This window comes from Carassius auratus, unplaced genomic scaffold (assembly GCF_003368295.1).
Source record: "Carassius auratus strain Wakin unplaced genomic scaffold, ASM336829v1 scaf_tig00217718, whole genome shotgun sequence".
Classification (NCBI taxonomy): Eukaryota; Metazoa; Chordata; class Actinopteri; order Cypriniformes; family Cyprinidae; genus Carassius; species Carassius auratus.
In genome coordinates this window covers 15861-39629 of record NW_020529208.1, presented here as the reverse complement: position 1 = coordinate 39629, position 23769 = coordinate 15861, and the positions used below count along the sequence as shown (strand labels likewise).

At 37.2% G+C, this 23769-nt stretch overlaps 3 protein-coding genes across 4 annotated transcripts; all 3 read left to right on the top strand.

The window, feature by feature from the left end:
• The first annotated feature begins 1872 nt into the window (after positions 1-1872).
• LOC113102395 (uncharacterized) lies at positions 1873-7333 on the top strand. Its single transcript, XM_026265796.1, has 12 exons — positions 1873-3477; positions 3635-3764; positions 4088-4165; positions 4481-4870; positions 5310-5408; positions 5594-5826; positions 5947-6125; positions 6285-6378; positions 6485-6582; positions 6844-6969; positions 7103-7217; positions 7322-7333. Exons 1-12 carry the CDS (start codon positions 3379-3381, stop codon positions 7331-7333), a joined length of 1653 nt encoding a protein of 550 aa, XP_026121581.1. The 5' UTR covers positions 1873-3378.
• Positions 7334-10659: 3326 nt separating this feature from the next.
• LOC113102394 (uncharacterized) lies at positions 10660-13583 on the top strand. The gene is made up of 6 exons (XM_026265794.1): positions 10660-10952; positions 11334-11451; positions 11623-11724; positions 11822-11992; positions 12379-12555; positions 12871-13583. Exons 1-6 carry the CDS (start codon positions 10872-10874, stop codon positions 13077-13079), a joined length of 858 nt encoding a protein of 285 aa, XP_026121579.1. The 5' UTR covers positions 10660-10871; the 3' UTR covers positions 13080-13583.
• A 2090-nt stretch (positions 13584-15673) lies between these two features.
• Positions 15674-20829, top strand: LOC113102396 (uncharacterized). 2 transcript variants are annotated; one of them, XM_026265798.1, is made up of 5 exons: positions 15674-15900; positions 16165-16218; positions 17735-18020; positions 18595-18693; positions 19864-20829. In XM_026265798.1, the coding sequence occupies exon 5, from the start codon at positions 19914-19916 to the stop codon at positions 20517-20519; it is 606 nt and encodes a 201-aa protein (XP_026121583.1). In that variant the 5' UTR covers positions 15674-15900; positions 16165-16218; positions 17735-18020; positions 18595-18693; positions 19864-19913; the 3' UTR covers positions 20520-20829. The 2 variants fall into 2 exon arrangements, with proteins under 2 accessions (XP_026121583.1, XP_026121582.1); XM_026265797.1 differs by lacking the exon at positions 16165-16218.
• The last annotated feature ends 2940 nt before the right edge of the window (positions 20830-23769 follow it).

Here is a 23769-nt window from a genome sequence, read left to right as displayed (position 1 = left end):
CTTTCCTATGAGTCATGCACAAAACAACTCTCACAGTTATGTTTGGGAGGAGTTTCGCTTTTAAGTAAAGAATGTAATAATACATTTATTCGTCAACTTTCTCAATCTCGAACCTCAATTTCTCCAAAAGGGAAGTTTTTTTGGGGTTCTAAAATAGCTAATATTAATTGGAGAAAAACATGGTTATTACCATATAAGTACTGCATACCGAATAAAGTGAAAGAAGTGCACTTTAAAATTCTGCATAATATATACCCTTGCAATGCATTTGTGTCTAAATTCTGTGATGTAGCTGATATATGTACCTTCTGTAAAAAAGAGAGTGAAGACAGTTGCCATTTATTTTTCTCATGCAATGTTTCATCACTTTTCTGGAAAGATTTGAGTGTTTACTGTTTTTCTAAAGTTAAAATGAATTGTAATTTACTCATTAAGGATGTTGTTTGTTTTTTTGAAAACCCAAACAAATCTTTAGAATCATCTGTTAACTTTCTTATCCTTGTAGCAAAATTCTATTTTCACAAACAAAGAATTCTTAAGAAAAAACCTAATTTTATAGAATTCTTATGTGAAGTAGAATATTTAATTAAATCACTAAGAATAATTAATAACAAAAAATGTATTTCTTTTTTGAGGAGATATGATGAGATCTTTCTTGTACAATGATTAATACTTGATTTGCTGTATTTTTTTTGTTTGTTTGTTTTTTTTTTTGTTTTTTTTGTATCTTTCCTTTTCTTCCATTAGTTCTGTTGACTTTGGATGTATTGTTGATAAATGTTATGCAATGTATGCTAAAAAAATAAATAAATATTAAAAAAAAAAAAAAAAAAAAAAAAAAAACATCTGAAAACTACTACTTATATGTCACACAATGTAACTGTAAAAATAATGTAAATATGTAACTTCACATAATTCTGTACATATTTGTTTACATTTTTGCATTTAAATAAAGAAAACACTTGACCCTCTACTTGCTCTATGTTCGTTTTCTATCTAGGCTACTTAAGATTAAAAAAAACACTGTCTTTATATATTCTAAATATTTATATTCTAACTACTTGTTTTCTCTCTCTCTCTCTCTCTCTCTGTGTGTGTGTGTGTGTATATATATATATATAAAGTAGTCAACGTTTGAAGTGGATCAAATCTTTTAATCAAAGCTATATATATATATATAGTTTTGATTGCTTTTATTGATCTCATTATTAATAAAATAATCTGCTAATATAAATGTTTTAATTAATGATCGCTTAAAACGCCAAACATACCAAAACAAGTGGTTAGCGTGATTTCAAAGGACATTTAAACCATCTCTGATTGGTTTATTATATTATATTAACCAATATAATCTATTATAGCGTGTTGTATTGTAATTGGACATACTGTAACTATGCCTGTGATCGTAAAAAAAAATAAAAAAACGTGTTCTTTATCCCCGCGAGGAATACGCGGAAGTAAGCGTAATTCCTTTGAAACTATCCACTGCGCATGCGCAAAGAAAGCAGGACGGCACCGTGGGAAATAGTTAGACCTACAACAACAAATAAAGAAAAATTTACGGGTCCGTGTATCATCCGATCATTCAATTATTCCATTTAATCTGGCAAACCAAAAACGAAATAACGAATCAATATTTTGTTTTTCTGTTTTTCTGTATGAACCAAATATTAAAAACTGACGTTTGTTTCATTGCTTTCAGCTCGAAACGGGAAATATAATAAACAAGGAAACCAAAACGAAATAATGGATCAAATTTACGTTTTCTCAATTTGTCTTTATTTGTTGTAGTAGGTCTAACTATTTCCCACGGTGCCGTCCTGCTTGCTTTGCGCATGCGCAGTGGTTAGTTTCAAAGGAATTACGCAACCTGATCTCAAAGAAATGCGTGAAATGAACACGAGCCCTTAATCCCGATATACGTGGTGGTGGCACGGAATGTGTTGAAATTACGTGTCGGGACCACGGAAACAACACACATACAAAGTCAATGAAGCTAATTTGTCGTGGTGGACACACGGATTCCCGGGTTCAACAACGTCACACAGTGGGCGGCGGTAAATGTTGTTTTCTAGTTTAGGAAACGTCCTCCTTTTATAATTTATTATATTGAATTTGTTGCTATTTTTGTTGTCTAAATAACAGTAAATTATTTGTTATTTAACTATCTATTTATAGATGGAGTAGTTTTAAAGAATTGCCCGAGGCAGTGTTAAATAGATTGTTCCCTTTACGTTATTAAACCCTTTACGATAATTTATGATTTTCAAATGAATTTTCTGTCATAGCATCGAATATTATTAATAATTATTCTTACGAATCAGAAAACTTTCAGTGGTTACCGCGGCCTTTGCTGTTATTTCTTTAGTTGTAGTCAACCCTGGAGATTAGGTTGAATTTGTTACTGTTGCATTCTCATTTACACGGCTACCCGCCGCTATCCAGCCAAATGACAGCTGTTCCCGGCACAGCTGGATTGTGGCACTGCTAACCACTGCTACCAAAATCAGTTTAAACTCATGTATTTGTCCATGTGTTGTGAAGACAACAATTAACAACGAGTTGTTGCAGTGGTTAATGTTTTATTCAAAGTGCGAAGTAAATGTCAGAAGTGTAACTAAGGGGAATTACCAGAATCAGGGATGGACTGGAATAAAAAAGTGGACCTGGAGTCTTTCCAGAGGATTTGACTGCTCAGTGCGACTTAATGTCATATACCTGATATAATCAATGCACAATTAAATAGAGAGATATAGATAGAATAACCTGTAACTCTATGGTGCCATACTTTTGTAAGACTTTGCCATTTCAGAAGACACTGAAATCATCATGACATAATTGAGGGTAATTGTTACTTTAGTTATGTGTGACATTGAGAAGACAGAGCAGTGGATATTCTGAGAAGCATTTTACGCAACAGGACAGAAAAAGACCACTGTTTCCATTATTTGTAGGCCTAAATAAAAATAGATTTGTGTATGTACTTGCTTGTGTCAAGTGACTGTGGTACAAATCTGACATTTGTACGGTAAGGATTGATTTGTATTTTGATATGATATTTGTGCGTAGTGGTTGTGATTGATTAATATTTATATTTACTCTGTCCTAACAATTAAGAAATGCTCATTTACTACAAAGGCTATTCTAATAATCTTTTGCTTTTTCCTGTTTTACAGCTTTATTGCAACACTTTTTGCCTTCACCAACACACACATATATACACACACGCACACAAATCAAAACAACGGCACTTTTAAGAGCCACTCTCTCTCTCTCTCTCTCTCTCTCTTTCTCACTTGTCTCTTTCGATCACTCTCTTTCTCTATTTCTTCATCTTGTTTTTTTTTTTTTTTTGTGTATTGTTTCTATTTGTATGTGATGTCCCTAAATTCTGACGTCAGGGTCTTTGATGATCCCAATGATGCCAGGATCCACATGGCAGCATTGATTAGTGATGCTTATCTCCATGATGCCAGGGTAAGGCTTGTCATGAGAAGCAAATACCTAAGTCTGAAAATACTAATTGCTATTGCTGTTTATAGTGATGAAAAGGGTTAGTAAGACCCTTTTATGCAACTACTGAATAATGCACAATTATAAGTGCTGCTGGTATAAGTGCTCTGCAAATATATAGGCTGCCATGGCCAAGAAAAACCCTGCCTTTCCCCAAAGAAAAATGAGAAAAAGCAGGAAGAGATCCCTCACTAATCCACTGGTCACAGGCAGGTGTGAAAAACATCGGGAAACACACTGCCCTGCATCAGGTTTGTTCTTTACTAAAACACGATTACTGTATCTAAGAATAAAGATAATTCATTAAATAGTGTTTTGGTGGTTACACGTATTATAAAATGAGAGTCAAATACTACTTTGAAAAAATGGTGTAGCAATGTTTGTGAAAATTTTTCTCACTAAAGTATAAGATATTTGAAGAGCATGTGACTGATAATCCTTACTTGTGTTGTGTTTTAATACCTTTTGCTTAGTTCCCCTGCCTCCACTCCAATATTTTCATTTTGAAATGAATTGGTTTCATGTTATATTGATCAGTTATGATTATATTGAAGTAAAATGACTGTCTCTGCAGCTGCTTCTCAATCCAGAAGAAGGGATCCAGTGCATGAGGAAGGCCTTCAGATAGAAGATCAAGAGTTGGCAAGTCTTGGTGAGGATACTGAGTGGTACAGTAGTAACAGTCCACTACAGTTTTTCCAATTCCCACCATTTATTTAATTATAATCAAGCATTATGTTTGGTCAGTTCCATTACAGACTCACAGTATAACTGATATATTAAATTTAATTAAATTTATGCATTTAGCAGACGCTTTTATCCAGAGTGACTTACAGTGCATTCAGGCTAACAGTTTTTACCTAACATGTGTTCCCTGATATATACTTGTGATATATACTCGTGTGTGATCATAATCATGAGTACAGACCTTTTAAGGACAAGTGAATGTATATTTTTGTTTTTTTAGAAACAAGACTCCAAGAGTTAAGGTACACTATAACTGCAGACCAGGTTACGGAGGGAACAGACAGAATGGTTTCTGCTTGGGAACAAAGGCAGCTTCTCACAGATGTGAGAATGAAAACTGCTAGGCCTATGCTTTTTGATGCAAAGCTCTCAGCCGAGAGAGTATCCGTCCAAAATTGTCACAGATGCTGTGCTGTAGAAGCTGTGATTAGGTGCCTGGACTGTGTACCACTGGACATGGAGTACCTCTGTGCTACCTGTGACATGGAGGCCCACAAGAGAAATATCTTCCATGACAGAGAGGCTGTGTTCCATGGATTTCTTGAGCCCATTCCCCCTACAACTGCTGTGGTGCTGAATGAAAATGGCCAGCCTCAGTTTTGTGAACAAAGTATGTTAAAATTATTATTATATCAAATTGTCTCATACTTATAGTGTAATTCCCCAAATGTTTTTGTAGATTGGCACGTTTATATTTAACAGTGTTTCTAAATGTCTTAGACATTTTTTTCTAAAATGCTAATCTCATTCTAAGATTATTCTCAAAAAGTGCAAGTGTGAAATTTAGTAGCTGAATAACAAAAGTATGATTGGTTTTGACAGTTCTGACCAGCATATCTTTGACCAGCTAAGTCAATTGCATCTTAATAAATGTGTCTAAGCATTTACATAGTGACAATTACAGTTGGTATAGTGGTGTGGACAGTTTTGATTAATGGTTGTGTTTTAAAGCACTGTTTTGAAAATGAGCTTAGCGTTTTGAGAAATGCATCTAAGGGACTGAGGAAAAGCTGTAAATATGGCCTTCATAACTTCTTTCTGTTTTGCAGTATGTCAGCTGCCTGTTCCTGCACCAAGGTCAATTTGTGAATGCACACATGACTTCACAATCACTCCAGGGAAGCATATTTCTGTGGTCACCATCAATGGTATGTTGTTCTGAAAGCCCTCTTTTTTGTGCCTTATTGTACTAGAACTAGCAAAGCGTTGCCCAAATGCCATGTCAAATAGCTAATATATCATAAATTTGTATCTCTGTATAGAAGGCTATCTGTTGCAGTTTGATTACTGAAATTATTTTAGTCTTTACTACAGCATATTTACTTGTTCACAGGACGATACGATGTCTGCTTGCCTCGGAAATCCTGTTCATCATGCTCTGCAGAGTGGACTCCCGAGTTGAAAGACCTGCTCATTTATCGGTACTGGCCAGCTAGCACCAGCTGCCAGACCCTGTACAAGTTTGATGTCTTCACCTCGTTTGAACATATGAAGGTGACGGCACCAGCCATGTCCAGGCAGGCCTTCCTGAAAATGTTGGAGCACAGATCTGTTCAAGCTGGAAGGGTAAATCTGCCTGAATATCACTGAAACGTATAACAAACAAAATTATATTACTTTATACCTAATATTTAATTGTGGGCATTAATTCAAAAAATCCTAACCCGATCATTTCTTAATATACAGACAGGTAGTATCTGTGCTGATACATTTCAGCGAAGCTTTTTTGAGTTTACCTTCTGTCAATACAAAGAAGAGGATATGTGCCAGGTCCATCATTTTGAGTGTCCAGCATGTTATCCAGACATGTTGGCTGTCTGCTCTGATGGGAACCGAAAACATTACCGCTTCAGCAAGTCAAAAGGGTAGGTATAGGTATTTTTCAGAAGTTTATTTTAGACTTGTCTTACACAAATAGTAGCTCTGCGGGTTGTCTTTGAGTGATCATAACTTACATTTTAACAAATAGTAAATGTTGTACTTTTGATTTTTATTACTGACGCATTTTATCTTATCATGGACAGGACTGAGGAGCCACCCATATACGAGGGCTTGTTCTTGGCCAAGGACGAGGAAGTTGCTACCTTTGTTGACCTCGTCAGAGGCAACATGAGAAGTGTACGAACATTTGATTTATTTTTTTAAATATTTTTTATAATACTTGTTTATACAGATATTTTGTGTTTTTATGTATCTTAAAATGTGTTATAAACTGACTTTATAGGCAAATGAAAGTACTGCCAAGTTCACCGCTGGCAGAGAGATGTCAAAAAAGTCTGGTGCTCAGATAGACGAGGAGGGCATTCAAGTTGCAGTTTGCAGGTATGTATGAGCTTGTGTATGATTTTTGAGTCTGATATTTGAGTTTTAATGGTAATCCAAGTTTTAAGGTCCTTGCACACCAAGTCCGAAATTTTCACATGCGTTTTTTCATATTCATGATTCTGTGGCTCTGAATTGTCAAAACACCAGTCAAAGTGAATGCTACTGAAAAACGCAGAAAATCAAACGCGATTCTTAAGTTTATGAGAGACGAAAGTTTAGGAGGGAGTCTAACCACTAGATTTTCTTCTGATTTATCAGACATGGGTTTCTCTTACGAGGACTGAACCATTACCGTGGAGAAATATTTGCTTACCCAATGTTTCTTCAAAGAGAGATGTCAAAGAAGGCAAATGTTACCTTCTTCTGTATGGATGTTACATGCAGGTAATCCACATTGTCATATTGCAAATCAAACTCCATGATTAAATTGTCTTGTTTCTCAGCTTTACAGTGATTTTAGATTTCAATTAAAAATGGATCTTTGTTACACTCACATAATGCTGCTCCTGCTTTTTAGGTACTGGCCCTACCTTAACAAAGTAGCAGAGGGTTTACCAGAGCTTCTGCCATTGACAGAAATGAGGCCATTTCTGAGCGTCATGCATGCCAAAGCCCATACAGCAAAATGCGAGGTACATGCAGTAACTTTGTCTGGTATGGCTGTAGCTATAGGGAAATAATAATGGGTCGGATAATAAAGGATGCTGTGTGTTATCTTTCACCAACTGCTTTTCAGCTGCTTTTGTAGGACATGGATTTTGTTTTCCTCCGCAAAATAAAAAGATTGTGTCATGAGATGTTTTAGAGATAATTGTATGCATTAATGTAGATATAACATTCAAGCAATCTTCAATGCAAAGGATTATTTTTACATTTGTGCATGTTATGCCTGATTGGATGATGTTATATAAAAACTTCACCGAGCAAGGACACCGACAGGGCACTTGAGTATTGCTTTTCTCTTTCTTTACTTTTTGTATAGCCTCTCAAATATATCTTACACTTGTAGTCACTATGTGCTGTCAGATCTCTACTATCACTACTAACACTCGGAGAGCACGCTATGTATGTCGCAGGAAGGCCTGTCTGACAAACTTACGCCATGTCCCTCTGACCTCTACTACTATGCTCTCTATTCCAGTTGGTCTCTGGAACTGCCAGTCTGCAGTTAACAAAGCAGACTTCATTTCTTCTATTGCTACTCATTCCGGTCTCAACCTCATGGCACTGACAGAGACTTGGATCAAACCTGAAGATACTGCCACCCCTGCAGCCCTCTCCACTAATTTCACTTGTTCCCACACTCCTCGCACCACTGGGAGGGGTGGAGGTACGGGTCTCCTTATATCCAAAGAATGGAAATTTGATCTTCAGCCATCACCTACAGGTACTGGTTCATTTGAATCACATGCCATTACTGTAACCCACCCTGTTAAAATCCACTTTGTGATCATTTATCGTCCCCCAGGTCAACTGGGAAACTTCTTGGAGGAGTTGGATGTGCTGCTATCAAACTTTCCTGAAGATGGTACTCCTCTGGTACTGCTTGGTGACTTCAACATCCACCTAGATAAACCCCAGGCTGCTGACTTCAAAACTCTGCTCACCTCATTTGATCTCAAGCTAGTGTCTACTACAGCAACTCACAAATCGGGCAACCAACTGGACCTCATCTACACACGCTGTTGCTCTGTGGACACCTCTTCAGTTGCTCCACTGCACACCTCTGATCACTTCCTCATTACTGCTAACCTAGCACTTACTCCTGAAGTGGCACACACTCCAACGCGGGTCACCTTTCGACGGAACCTACGCTCACTCTCTCCATCTCGCCTATCTGCTGTGGTTTCATCCTCTCTTCCACCACTCTCTCAGTTTTCTGCTCTGGACACGAACAGTGCTACGGACACTCTTTGCTCCACTTTAACATCTTGCTTGGACAACTTTTGCCCACTGTTGTCTAGACCAGCACACACTGCCCCATCTGCCCCCTGGCTGTCCGAGGTTCTCCGTGAACATCGCTCTAAACTAAGGGCTGCAGAGAGGAAATGGCAGAAATCAAAAATCTCTACGGACCTCAGTGTGTATCAATCTCTCCTCTCTTCCTTCTCTGCAAATGTCTTCACAGCTAAAACATCCTACTACCACAACAAAATTAACAGCTGCAGTGATGCTCGGACACTCTTCAAGACTTTCTCTTCTCTTTCTTAATCCGCCGCCTCCGCCTCCTCCATCGACTCTTACAGCGGACGACTTTGCAGCTTTCTTCACAAATAAGACAAGATCCATCAGTGACCAATTCTCCACACCGCAGACCGAGGACAACTTCACAATGACGGATGCACACTCTTTATCCTCCTTCTCCCCACTCTCAGAGATGGACGTCTCCAAAATTCTCCTGTCCAATCATCCTACTACTTGTCCACTTGATCCGATCCCCACTCACCTCCTTCAAGCGATCTCTACTTCAGTCATACCTTCACTTACTCACATTATCAACTCCTCTCTTCACTCTGGAACATTTCCCTTAGCATTCAAGCAGGCTCGGGTAATCCCACTGCTCAAGAAACCATCTCTAAATCCAGCGCTTCTTGAAAACTACAGACCGGTATCCCTTCTTCCATTCATTGCAAAGACACTTGAGCGAGCTGTGTTCAACCAGCTTTCTATGTTCCTTGGACAGAACAACCTCCTGGACAGCAACCAATCTGGCTTCAAAAGTGGCCACTCAACTGAGACTGCTCTGCTCTCGGTTACTGAAGCCCTGCGACTAGCAAGAGCAGCTTCAAAATCCTCGGTACTCATCTTGCTGGACCTGTCTGCTGCTTTTGACACTGTTAATCACCAGATTCTCCTGTCCACCCTCAGAAAGATGGGCATCTCTGGAACTGCTCTCCTGTGGGTTAAGTCCTACCTCTCTGACAGATCCTTCAGTGTGTCTTGGAGGGGTGATGTTTCAAAGTCACACCACCTTGCTACTGGGGTTCCTCAAGGCTCAGTTCTTGGACCACTTCTCTTCTCCATCTACATGACATCTTTAGGATCTGTCATTCAGAAGCATGGCTTTTCTTATCACTGCTATGCTGATGACACCCAACTCTACTTCTCATTCCAGCCAGATGACCCGACGGTAGCTGCTCGCATTTCAGCCTGTCTGAGTGACATTTCTAGCTGGATGAATGACCATCACCTTCAGCTTAACCTTACAAACACTGAACTCCTGGTGATTCCAGCTAACCCATTGATTCATCACAACTTCTCTATACAGCTGGGCTCGTCAACCATAACTCCTTCAAAGACAGCCAGAAACCTAGGTGTTGTGATGGATCATCAATTAAGCTTCACTGACCACATTGCTACAACGACCCGGTCCTGCAGGTTTGCCTTATACAACATTAGGAAGATTAGACCCTTCCTGTCAGAGCAAGCCACCCAACATCTTGTCCAAGCTCTTGTTCTCTCCAGACTGGACTATTGTAATGCTCTCCTGGCGGGCCTTCCTGCATGTACTGTCAAGCCTCTGCAAATGATCCAGAATGCAGCAGCGAGGATTGTCTTCAATGAGCCAAAAAAAGCTCATGTTACTCCTCTCCTCATCAGGTTACACTGGCTACCAGTAGCCGCTCGCATCAAATTCAAGGTACTGATGCTTGCCTACAAGACGACCACTGGCATGGCACCAACTTACCTAAACTCACTGGTTAAATCCTATGTGCCCTCCAGAAGTTTGCGCTCTGCAAGTGAACAACGCCTTGTGGTGCCATCCCAAAGAAATTCTAAATCACTCTCACTGACCTTTTCCTGGACTGTGCCCAGCTGGTGGAATGACCTCCCAATCCCAATTCGTACAGCTGAGTCTTTACTAATTTTCAAGAAACGTCTAAAGACTCATCTTTTTCGCCTGCACTTAACCTACTAACACCAGTACTTTTCCTTTTCTTGTCTTTGTTCATTTAATTAAAAAAAAAAAAAAATAATAATAATAATAATAATAATCCTGGCTATGCGTTCTATACTAGACTAACTGAGACTTGTCATGGCACTTGTATACTGTTGTTGTTCTCTTGTTGACCTGACTGCTTCTATTGTTCTCATTTGTAAGTCGCTTTGGATAAAAGCGTCTGCTAAATGATTAAATGTACATGTAAATGTAAGGTAATTACCCGTTCAACTAACTTTTAGTGATAGGGTTTAGGCATGTCTGTTGGGTTTCTCTTTTTGTCTTTTGGTTGTGAAATCATACTTTTTGGCTTGTGGGTGCATTGTTTTCATTAGGAAGAGTGAACATGCTAACGCGACAGGCCATGGGTTGGAACAGAAGAAAGAGGGACAACCTTCATCAAGTGTTAGCCCACAGATATGTCAAAGTAAGGGTAAATTATAATTGAGATCCTAAGCACTGCCCGTTTCTCTCAGTGCACCATCTACAGCTAGATCTGAAACTATTTGTTGATTAATTGTTTAATCAAATAAATATGTGACTATTTGGATAATAATCTTGTAACTGAGGGGAGGGTAGTGTTTAGGATTGGTCAGTTACCTTCTAAGATTGTAACCTCACTGTTTTAATGACATTTTTCTCCTATTTACAAGTCTGCTTGGTAGTATACACAGATATTTAATGTGTTATTTAATGTAACACCTGTTCTGATGAATGTCTTGTACCAAAAGCTCAAGTAAAATTTGTGGTTTTTTGCATTGTAGTGGTGCGTAGAGCTTTTTTTCTGACTTTTTTTTCTTTTTAAAAGATCACAGAGAGGGCAAAACTGGAAGCTGCCAGCCTTAGCAAAATCAAGAAGGAGCACAACCTTGATCAGGATACAATACAGCAGTGGGTGTGTGATGTCAGACAATGGGCGGTTACAGGTAAAACAGTACACTATGTATATAGAGTGTGTGTATATATGCACACACACACACACACACACACACACACACCTGTTAATGACTGTACCTTATACAAATAATAAAAGGTGGCTATATTTTGAAAATGTCACTAATTGTCTCTTGTTCAACTGTTTTGTTTCACCTATTTAGAGAGAGTCTACACTCCAGGTTGTACTGAAGAGCTAAGGGCTGACATTGAGAACATCACTGTAACCCTTTTGCGCAAGAAGAAAGATCTGTATCGTTTACATGGTTTGTTGTCAAATCAAGTTATTTAAGTTAATAACACTTCAAAAAACAATAATATTCTGGGATTATGGCACAGTTTTCTTTTCGTTTCGATTTTCAGATAGCAACCAGGCAAGACAAAGAAAGAAAAAGAAAATGACAGAGTTGAAGAAGAAGCTTCGCGAAAAGGTCTTGCAATACAACACCGTAGTGGAAGGAGATCCGATTGACGAGGAATTAGCTTGCAGTCTGACAGAGGGATACATCCTACCATGGGAGAGACACAAAGATGGTATATGTATGAATTGCTAGTTTACCATTGTCCTTTTTGTTACTTGTCATGCAACAACACAGGAATGAGATGATACATTGAAATAAAAAATATCATGAATACGAAAATATGGAAATATTTATCATGGAGCATAAACATTTGAATGGTGACATCAACACCATGTTATTCTGCTGTAGTAAATGCAAATGCTTGACCATCACAATTTCACAAGCTCTCCATCCAAATTATATTATTGTTACTTTTATTCATATTGTTTTAATTGTTTATATTCTACAGAACCAATGCTGTCACTAAAAAGATTTTTCAGAAATAACATAATTCTGTTATACTTAATATAATAATAAACATTCCTTTGTCCACTGTTCCATTCCTTTCCCCAACCAAAGGCAACACGTTCAGGTTGAAGAGATCTATCTTCGACCAGGTAATGCTGCTGAAACGCTTGGAGGAGGAGCAGAGTATCCTGGTAAAGGAGATGTCTCAGCACATCAAGTACCTTCTGAAGCAAGTGCAAGAAGTCGAGTCACTTAGAGGACAGACTTTGGAGCGCATCAAAACCAGCAGTATGTACAGCATCTTTAGATTTTAGTGTCATGAATTAATTTATAATAAATAGATATATAAATAAAGATATAAAGATAATAAAGATATAGATATATATCTCCAGGGAGCTCTATACATTGAGTTGTGATCAGACACTAAGCTGACCAGCTATTTGGCACCAGTGTGCACAATGTTAAAGTTGTAAATATAATGACTAAAAAATAATGTTGGAGTTGCAAATTCAGCATTGTAAAAAGCAAAAATAGTTACAAATGTCATGTATTGTTTTATGTCTCATATTTCTCTTTCTATTTTTTTCCACAATTCCTCTACAGGTTTCAGTGACCTGACAGAGGACGCTACACATGGGCTCAACAGTGTCCTCAGTCGGAGGGGTCACTCACTTAGAAGTCAACACCAACAGGCTGTTAAAGCATACAGCAGTATAGCCACTATGGAATGTGATTTTCTTTCCATACAGGAGGACATTGAGGAGTGGGATGACAATGGGTTCACCAGCCCTGAATCTGAGGAAGACACCTAAAGACTGCTGCCAAACAACACAGAGGAACTGGAGATTTGTACAAAAAAATCTTGCCTTTGTTTTTAAATAGCTGTACCAAAGTATCTACAGGAAAGTTTGTGTAGAGTCTGTATTTTTATAAAAGGAAAAAAAAATAGAAAAACATTGTTTTATTTATCTCTTCTAACATTTGAGTTTGCTGGTTTCAGACCAAAACTGCTTATTGCTGCTTTAAATAATTAATTGTCATATTTGCATGGAAAAATGTAATGAAGATTCAATGGCAGTCTGTGTGTAATTGTAACAAGTATAATACTAATGCTTTTTTTTATTTCCATAATATATTTGGATTTATATTTGTTTGCAATATGCATATGCATGTACCCATATTATTTTGTAGTTATTTGTAGTTATAGCATACTTTATGTTTTCTATATCTACATGTAAATACAGACAGACAAATCCAAACATTTTTCACTTACATCCTGTAAAACTGTATAAAGAAATGTCTTGCATATGCACAACTTTAATAAACCCATTTAATGGAATTGTCTGTTGTGTCTTAATATGCCAGTTAAATCCTTCAGTGGTGGACCTGGTCGTGAATAAGTACATTTACAAAAGTACTGTAATTAGGTACAAAATACTGGTATTTTTACTTCTGTATTTTCTATTCAGAAAACTGCTTTAGTTACTATTTACTTCACAAAGTTTTCCACACAAACAATATGAAGAATATAAATTAAGGTACTCAACAGTTTATAAAAGTATAGCTAGTACATTTGTTAATCGACAGAACTTTAATTGCCAGCTATTTAGATAATTGTTTAAGTCATGTCATGTAAAAACATTTAATGGTTCCAGCTTCACAAATGCGAAGATTATCTTTTAATTTTGATTATTTAATATATATATATATATATATATATATATATATTAAACATTTTTAGGTTTAGACTGACGAAACAAGCAGTGTGAAGGTGTTACTTTTAGGCTATGGGTTCTTGATTAAGGTTGAGGTTTAACTCTGACTCTACTCTAACCCTAATCCTTTACTTAAGTAACATTATTTTGACTTTTACTTGTAACAGAGTATTTGTCCAGCTAATTATTAGCACTTTTACTTTAAAAGTAAAAAAAATAAAAGTAAATTATCTGAAAACATAATCCACCATTGCCATCATTTGAAAGTACTATTTGGACACCTAATTGCTCCTTTTAGACTAATGCTGATGCGCATAAGTTTATGACTGTGCCAAAACACTCAAATAGTCTGTTTGTTGCTTGGCTGCAGTACATACATACAGGTGCTGGTCATATAATTAGAATATCATCAAAAAGTTTATTTATTTCACTAATTCCATTCAGAAAGCATTTTATTCATTTATTTTAATTTTGATGATTATAACTTAAGTAATATTCTAATTTTATGAGAAAATGATATAATCATCAAAATTAAAATAAATAAACAATTGAAATATATCAGTCTGTGTGTAATGAATGAATATAATATACAAGTTTGACTTTTTGAAGCCATCAACTTTTTGATGATATTCTAATTATATGACCAGCACGGTATAATACTACATTTCTAAAAAAATATATAAAAGTTGAGGTCGGGGCTGCAAAGTCCTCACTGAAACTAAGCCTGAGCCAAGGCTGTGTCCATGAGAAGTTAAAATTTAAACTTTTTCTTAGGACTATACCAAATATATTGTTGGAAAGGGCTCGACATGAAGAGTAAAATATGTCAGTCTGAAGGTTGTAAATAGCTAAAAACAGCATACATGAAACCAACTGTTATGAATAGTTCTTGACCTCAGCTGTATGACTGTACTCATATGGATAGAGTCATCAAGAGGGGAGCTGTCAAAAATGGTCAAACAGGAAATAATCCGCAGGATTAATAAACTCTGCTGTCTGCCGCTTCTCTCCAGGTGAAGATGAACTGAGCTTCCGGTTGCCGCTTGTCGGTGCAGTACAGAAGGGATGAAAGGGGCGTTTCAGCGCCGCCCACACATTCAAACAAATTAAAGCATAATCTCATTTTTTACCCACAAACAAAAATACGAAAAATCCAGCTAATTTTTCGTTTTCCGTTTCTTAAACAAAACGAAAAAACGAAAATCAAACCGTTTTTCATTTATCTTTATTAATTTTTAAATAGAAAATCGAATGACCAAAAGATACACGGACCCTGCAGCCTGGCGCTTCTCGTGTCCAGCGGTTCAAAGGGTCAAAAACAAAATATGAAATCGCAAATTATTTTCCATGGAATCACGGGTAAATTTGTGATTTCCGGATTTTATTGTTGTGTCCCTGATGTTAACATAAAATTTATGAAAACTTGAAGAGGTGCTGTACAATATTGTAATGATTGGAAGTAAAGAGGAAGATATATTTTTCTTTTCATCACAGCAAATTACCCAGTGTTGAAATGCTAGTGTTGGGGACTTTTAGAGTAAAGTGTTAAATTTGTGGTGTTGAATTTTATCTAGTGTAAACTTTTACTGTCTATGGTAAACAGCCCCTCTGGCCGGTGTTACCTTTGAGTGTTTATAGTCAAATCCGGGACATTTACTCGTGTGCACGCGCCTGACCCATCTGAAATACTTTTCACAGACGCCATTTTCTTTGCTCACGACGCGGCTCGTATGAGGACGGAATATGGCGAAATAAAGTGCATAACCTTACTCATAAAATGGGGTTTGTAATATCATATTGTTTTATAATGACATTTATTTGCTGTGCGCACATAAACTTTTCTCAAGGACATTTCCTTTCACTCACGATGTGGAACAGACGAGGACGTCTTTTAATTTCTATATGGGAAATCTAAAAAGTAAGTGTTTTTATCTCATTTAAAATGTCTTTAATAACATCATATTGGTTTTTAGCGATATTTATGTGCTTTACTCCAAAACTTTTTCTCAAGAGAGATATTTTCTTCCACTCGCGATGGGGAGAAGACGGGGAATTAGTTTTTTATCAAAGGAAAACACCATAAGTGATTTACCTCGTTTACATGTATTTTGTAAGATGATATTACTTTATGGTGATATTTAAATGCTCTGCGCACCTAAACGAGCCTAACGGTTCCTCACAGATTTGAACTGCTGTGCAGCACACCACGATGGTGCAGACGCAGAAAAGACCATAAGTAAGCGTTTTACCTCATTTAAAATATCTATTTTATAACAGCATATTGATTTATTGTGAAATTAATATGTTGTGCGCTCCTACACTTTCCTCAGAGAGATATTTTCTTTCATTTATAAAGCGGAGCAGACGGAGAAGTTGGTTTTAACAAGGAAATTAGGAAAACACGGAAAATAAGTGTTTTACTTCATTTACTTTATGTACGTTATTTCATAAAATGATATTATTTAGTAACGTTAATGCTATTTGTATGCTGTGCGTGCCTAGATGATCTGAAACATTTCTCACAGATTAAATTTGATGTCAAAATAGCAATATCAGCAATGTTAATTGTTTCTTGCACGTCTCCTGACCAAATGTTGTCATTTTTGTCATTATACTAAGCATTAATTTAATGAGTTTTCATAATGTTGAGTTTCAGTATATTGTATTTTACGTAGTTATTTTTTCCATATATATGTATGTATGTGTAGGTTTCATATTTTTTATATATATATATATATATATATATATATATATATATATATATATATATATATATATATATATAAATTTGTATATATTTGAAAATAACTTTTCAATATACTCAAATCCTCTATAATGCATGAGTTAAATTGTTCACCCTTCAAAGTGAATTTGTGCCCTCACAAGACTTGGAGTATGACAGATGGTTAGCATGAACTACAGATTAGATATGATTTTTTTGGTACTGTCATTTATTTATGTGCTGTCCCATTTATGCGCATACATTTTGATAGAGCCCTCAGCGCAGTGAGATCAGCATGGAATTCAGGAATCGTAGAAAGAATCAGAAACATACTGAACTTTTTCATATTATTAAACCAACATCCTGACTAGATTGTTGGTCTCTGTGCATGACTGTGTGTTCATGAGACACTATTAGTTTAGTTCACTCTGAATTGCACAAAAGTTGTGAAAAAAATTTAAGAAAACTGTGTACTTTCTTCACTGAGTTGATTCTTTTTCACTGACTCCTGACCAGAGCTTCGATTGTTATGACTGTCAAAATGACAGCTGACGAGCACAGCAGATGTATTTATATAAAAAAAAAAAGCACATTTGTTGTATTTCATGCTTAGTTTTTATTGTGCTTTTCCTAGTTGAGTTGGATTGAATTGCTTTGCTAATAGATTCTCATGAACACATATTCATGCACAGAGACCAGCAGTCGGGTAAATAAATGATGACATAATTGAAAAAAATATATAATCCTTAATTATAATCCCGAAATAATCCTTAAAACAAATTGTTCACATGAATTGTTATTCACTTATACTCATGCGGTTCTACAGACATGGTACCATGTAAGACATGTATGTCATACAGGTTTGGAACCACATGAGGATGAAAAAAAAATTATGACAGAATTTTTGGGTAAATGCTTTAAGTGAACTATTGTTGTATTGTAATTGATACTTGTCTGATATTTCACCTGTTAATAATATTTTTGATAAATGGATGTAAAATGATTGTTTTTTTTCTCCCCAATTTTACAGAAGCACTTTTGTGATGCTGCAAGTGGGAGTGGATTTCTTGCTTAGATGGAAACTGCAGAGAACCACATCCTGTCGTCCTGAAAAAAAGAAAGAGACTACTTTCTCCATTGGCACAGACTTTGTTCAGTGATCAGTAACATACATTCAGCCAGGGCTGTCCTTAGGGGGTGCAACTGATGCGGTCGCACCGGACTCCACACTTGAGGGGTAAACGGACTGAATGAGCCCCACTCCCCCAGAACGCTTCCTACTTCGCACCAGTATGGGCCTGCATTCATAGTTAATGGTAATGACTGAGATGCTGTGTTGTTTAAGCAGATAAATGTAAGCACTATAAACCTGATTAAATTGAGAATACATATGGACCCAATACATTTTTTTGTGCCTTTGCACTGATTTGCTTTGACATTGTTTTAATTGTTGTAAAGTATGTTCTTTATATAAATTTAAAAAACACTGAATGTGAAGACATTTTGGTGCAGGGAAAAATAATTACAATATTTCAGTTAAAATAAATAAATAAGTGTAAACATACATTGTTTTGTGAATTAATGTATCTCTCTCTCTCTCTCTCTCTCTCTCTATATATATATATATATATATATATATATATATATATGTGTGTGTGTGTGTGTGTGTGTGTGTGTGTGTGTGTGTTTAGTACATTGAACGTAGTCCACTTCACTTATTCAACTAATGCTTCATTACTTAACTTTTTTAAGGCAACGAGTTACCTCAGTTTTTTTAAGTAAATTCAACTTATCCGGGTTTACAGTGTTTACAAACGCACAAATTAAGCAATACTAATACATATCTAAACAAATAGTAATATGTGGTTTGTGCTGCTTCTTTCTCCACAGGGCCTGGGCTGTCTGTATCCAGAAGGCCGGAGCATCTCCCTGATCTCCTTGCAGTTAAAGTGGCATCTCCCTAAAATTGTCAAGACGACAGGCACCAATGTAGTAACCACACAAATACATAAATAGTGCATAACACAAAAAACGGAAAATATTACAAAGAACTCAAGTTAAAAACATGTCACGTCGCACATGTCTGAAGTGCATGTCACACCACTGGAAAGGTGGTGGTAATATGTTGTGTGTCTGTGTGTAACCTGCTATCAGTACGATTTAGCTACATCAAGTTCACATGTAAAGACCTAACGTTAGCGCTAGCTATCAGATCAAATTATGGATGACTGTAGCTACATAGAAAAAGTTGTTAGGCTCAAAATTACAACCATTTTGGTCGCATGTGCTCGTGAAAAATGTAATCTGTCGACATATATGGTAACCTAAAAATATATTCAGGAGTAAGTTACTGCTAATTTGTGCGAGAGCAAATAATGGTTGTGGTGCTAATGTTACCATTTTGTAAGGCGTCAGTAAAAGAGGTAGAACACGCCAATGCTGATAGTTAGGATGTTTTATTAATATTAACTAGGGCTGGGGGAATTAACGCGTAAATCTTTGCGATTAATTTGAAATGTTTAACGCGTTAAAAAAACGCATTTAACGCAGCACTTTTTTGCCTCGTTTGAATGATTTCCTGTTGCGGCTGCTATTGAAAAGCCGAAAATATGTGGATCGGGTTTCATTCTCGCGCAGCTTTCATGAGCGGGTCTTTTCCGCTCCGTGTGCGCCGCCGCACTCTCTGTTCCGTGTGTCTGTGTGTGTGTCGGCCATAGGTGTCGGCGCGCTGCACTCTCTGCTCAATGTCCGACTCCGTGTTTGCGCTGCGCGTTCCGCTCTGTCGTTCACGGCCCAACGCTCCAATCATGTACCGATCAAGCACTGGAAAAGCAAAGTCTGCTCAAATAAGGTGACATTTCTCTGTAGACTTCTGTTTGCTGAGCTGGTATAGTCATGCTGGGGCAGCAATGTTAAAGGAATAGTTCACCCAAAAATGAAAATTCTGTAATTTTCTCTCCCTCAAGTTGTTCCAAAGTGTATTATTTCCTTTCTTCTGCTAAACACAAAAAAGGTATTTTAAAGAAGGTTGGAAATTAAACAGTTGCTGGTCCCCATTGACTTCCATAGTATTTTTTTTTCCTACTATGGAAGTCAGTAATGGGGTCCATCAGTCGTTTGGTTACCGACTTTCTCCAAAATGTCTTCTTTTGTGTTCAGAGATTCAACATTCCCAGGCTGTTACCCAGCTGAAGGAGTTGGCTAGGATCATGAAACATTTAGTGCCCCTAGAGAGTGAGATCACCCAGGAGATCATTAGGTACAATGTGGACCCCAACCTGGCCAAGTATGAAGATGGAGATGACATTGTGAAGTGGTGGGCCCATGTCATGAGTTTGGGGAAGTATCCAGCTCTCAGCCAGGTTATCAGACGGGCCCTCTCCATCTTCCATGGACCACTGGTAGAGTCCTCCTTTAGTCTCATGGGAGATGTGATTGATGCTAAAAGATCTAGCATGAAGATCTCCACCTTTGATGCAGTGCAGACTGTCAAATATGTGCTGAGGTCAAGGGGCAAGACTGGCATTAGCATGTTCAAAAGAGCTGACATTGATAAAACTCTCTGCCAGAACATTAGGGTTGCAGGGAGAAGGGACAAGACCGACAGAGAGAAGAGGATGGAGGCAAAGCAGAAGAGGCAGGTGGAGTATGGCTGCAGTGCTACATGTGAAAGTGCAGAGAAGGCCAAGACCACTGCTCTGGCCGAAGAGAGGCAGACACGTCTCAAACATGTTGATAAGAAAATTAATGCAGCCAGACGCAAGGCCCTGGATACGTTGCAGGAGGTGGCCAGGAAGAAGAGGAAGTTGGAGTAAAGCAAGAAGATAGTTCAATGAGAGTTTATGTTTCGGAATTAAAAATGAAATAGAATATTACAAATTAGCGTCTGTGTATTTTGATTTTCAGAATTTCATTCTAGTCTGTGCCTATGGGGTGGGCTGGGGATGGCAGGGGTTGGTGGCAATGTAAGTATCTGGATATTTGCCGCTGGGCGGGGGCTTCGATTACCTCTCTCTTTTTTTGACCATACATGTGTTTGCACCCCTGAGAAACTGTGAACAAGAACTGAGATCATGCCTCCAAAAAGATGGACATGCTTGTACGCTGCCTTTTTCTTCTAGAAAATATTAATAATTCTAGTTATGCAAGACCAATACACTCTCATCCTCATCTCCACTCCTGGTGGCGGTATATGTTTATATATATATATATATATATATATATATATATATATATATATATATATATACACACATTTTTTTTTAAATATATATTTTTTTTTTATACAAGATACGAATAGAGTTATTGGTAAAACATTATATTTTTTTAATTAGGTAAATGATCAAATTTTCTTGATTACAAGAAAAGACATTATCCACCACCAAAATATTTTCAAGGCCACCCCTCGACTAGGCAAGATATTTAAGAATACCAGAAACCCCAAAAGAACTATATACAACAAAACTTGTGGAGACTGTGAATAAAAAAAAAGAAAATGAACAAGGGAGGAGTAAGTAATTAAAATATCAGTCGCTATGTGGGTAAAAAGAACAGAACATGTCAACCATATAACCTTAAACAATTACTCAATACTAATAAACAACTAAACAGATAATAGTAACAATAAAAATGAAAAGAGTCAGCAGGGGATGCTGCCAAAAGGAAAAATAACTACATGTCAAAAATTAAGAACCCCCCAAAAAAACCCATTCCATAGCTTTGTGATATGGAAGTAAAATCTGACACATCCATCTTTTACCATTCCTTGTTTTAATTTGCATGGCTGTTGTATACACACTGTAACAGAAATGAGTCGAACCAGACAAATTAAAGAGTCTATCAAAGCTGTTTGGAACACGAGCCAAATTCCTCAGGAAGTCATAAATCAGTTCTAGTGCCACAAGAACCAAGCAAGATGACCAACCAACTTGTGCACACAACAGTTTTCAACATTAACACCACTAGAACAATTATTGACTATTTTAATTTGCAGAAGAGATTGTTAAATTTGTTGTTCATGTATGAAATGCAACGCTGGACATCACATGGAAACCCATGAGGTAAACACTTCCATTGACTTCCCCCCACCTAGCAGAACCAGACTGAAATTCCTAAGGGGGAAGGGATTTTGTCTCCACAAAAGTCTTTGTCATGAGAATGGCAAAGAAACTGCTTTTGTACATATATATGGACCAGAATGAACTCAAAAAGACTTATAAATGAATCAGTCCATCGCATCACTCCATATTCATTTATGTGTAACCCACACATTTGACTATCATGTAATAATCACTTATTGTGTATGTTTTTTTTAAATAACTGGGATAGCTGAAGGGTACATAGTCATGTCTGGTACAGTATTGTTCAAAATAATAGCAGTACAATGTGACTAACCAGAATAATCAAGGTTTTTAGTATATTTTTTATTGCTACGTGGCAAACAAGTTACCAGTAGGTTCAGTAGATTGTCAGAAAACAAACAAGACCCAGCATTCATGATATGCACGCTCTTAAGGCTGTGCAATTGGGCAATTAGTTGAAAGGGGTGTGTTCAAAAAAATAGCAGTGTCTACCTTTGACTGTACAAACATAAAACTATTTTGTACAAACTTTTTTTTTTTCTGGGATTTAGCAATCCTGTGAATCACTAAACTAATATTTAGTTGTATGACCACAGTTTTTTAAAACTGCTTGACATCTGTGTGGCATGGAGTCAACCAACTTGTGGCACCTCTCAGCTGTTATTCCACTCCATGATTCTTTAACAACATTCCACAATTCATTCACATTTCTTGGTTTTGCTTCAGAAACAGCATTTTTGATATCACCCCACAAGTTCTCAATTGGATTAAGGTCTGGAGATTGGGCTGGCCACTCCATAACATTAATTTTGTTGGTTTGGAAACAAGACTTTGCCCGTTTACTAGTGTGTTTTGGGTCATTGTCTTGTTGAAACAACCATTTCAAGGGCATGTCCTCTTCAGCATAGGGCAACATGACCTCTTCAAGTATTTTAACATATGCAAACTGATCCATGATCCCTGGTATGCGATAAATAGGCCCAACACCATAGTAGGAGAAACATGCCCATATCATGATGCTTGCACCTCCATGCTTCACTGTCTTCACTGTGTACTGTGGCTTGAATTCAGAGTTTGGGGGTCGTCTCACAAACTGCCTGTGGCCCTTGGACCCAAAAAGAACAATTTTACTCTCATCAGTCCACAAAATGTTCCTCCATTTCTCTTTAGGCCAGTTGATGTGTTCTTTGGCAAATTGTAACCTCTTCTGCACATGCCTTTTTTTTAACAGAGGGACTTTGCGGGGGATTCTTGAAAATAGATTAGCTTCACACAGACGTCTTCTAACTGTCACAGTACTTACAGGTAACTCCAGACTGTCTTTGATCATCCTGGAGGTGATCATTAGCTGAGCCTTTGCCATTCTGGTTATTCTTCTATCCATTTTGATGGTTGTCTTCCGTTTTCTTCCACGTCTCTCTGGTTTTGCTCTCCATTTTAAGGCATTGGAGATCATTTTAGCTGAACAGCCTATCATTTTTTGCACCTCTTTATAGGTTTTCCCCTCTCTAATCAACTTTTTAATCAAAGTACGCTGTTCTTCTGAACAATGTCTTGAACGACCCATTTTCCTCAGCTTTCAAATGCATGTTCAACAAGTGTTGGCTTCATCCTTAAATAGGGGCCACCTGATTCACACCTGTTTCTTCACAAAATTGATGACCTCGGTGATTGAATGCCACACTGCTATTTTTTTGAACACACCCCTTTCAACTAATTCAACTAATTGCCCAATTGCACAGCCTTAAGAGCGTGCATATCATGAATGCTGGGTCTCATTTGTTTTCTGAGAATCTACTGAACCTACTGGTAACTTGTTTGCCACGTAGCAATAAAAAAATATACGAAAAACCTTGATTATTCTGGTTAGTCACATTGTACTGCTATTATTTTGAACAATACTGTATGTGTGTGATTGAATTTTCTTGCTTGATATTGTCCTGACAATCATTTATTTGTAAAATATATCATAACCTGGTAATAG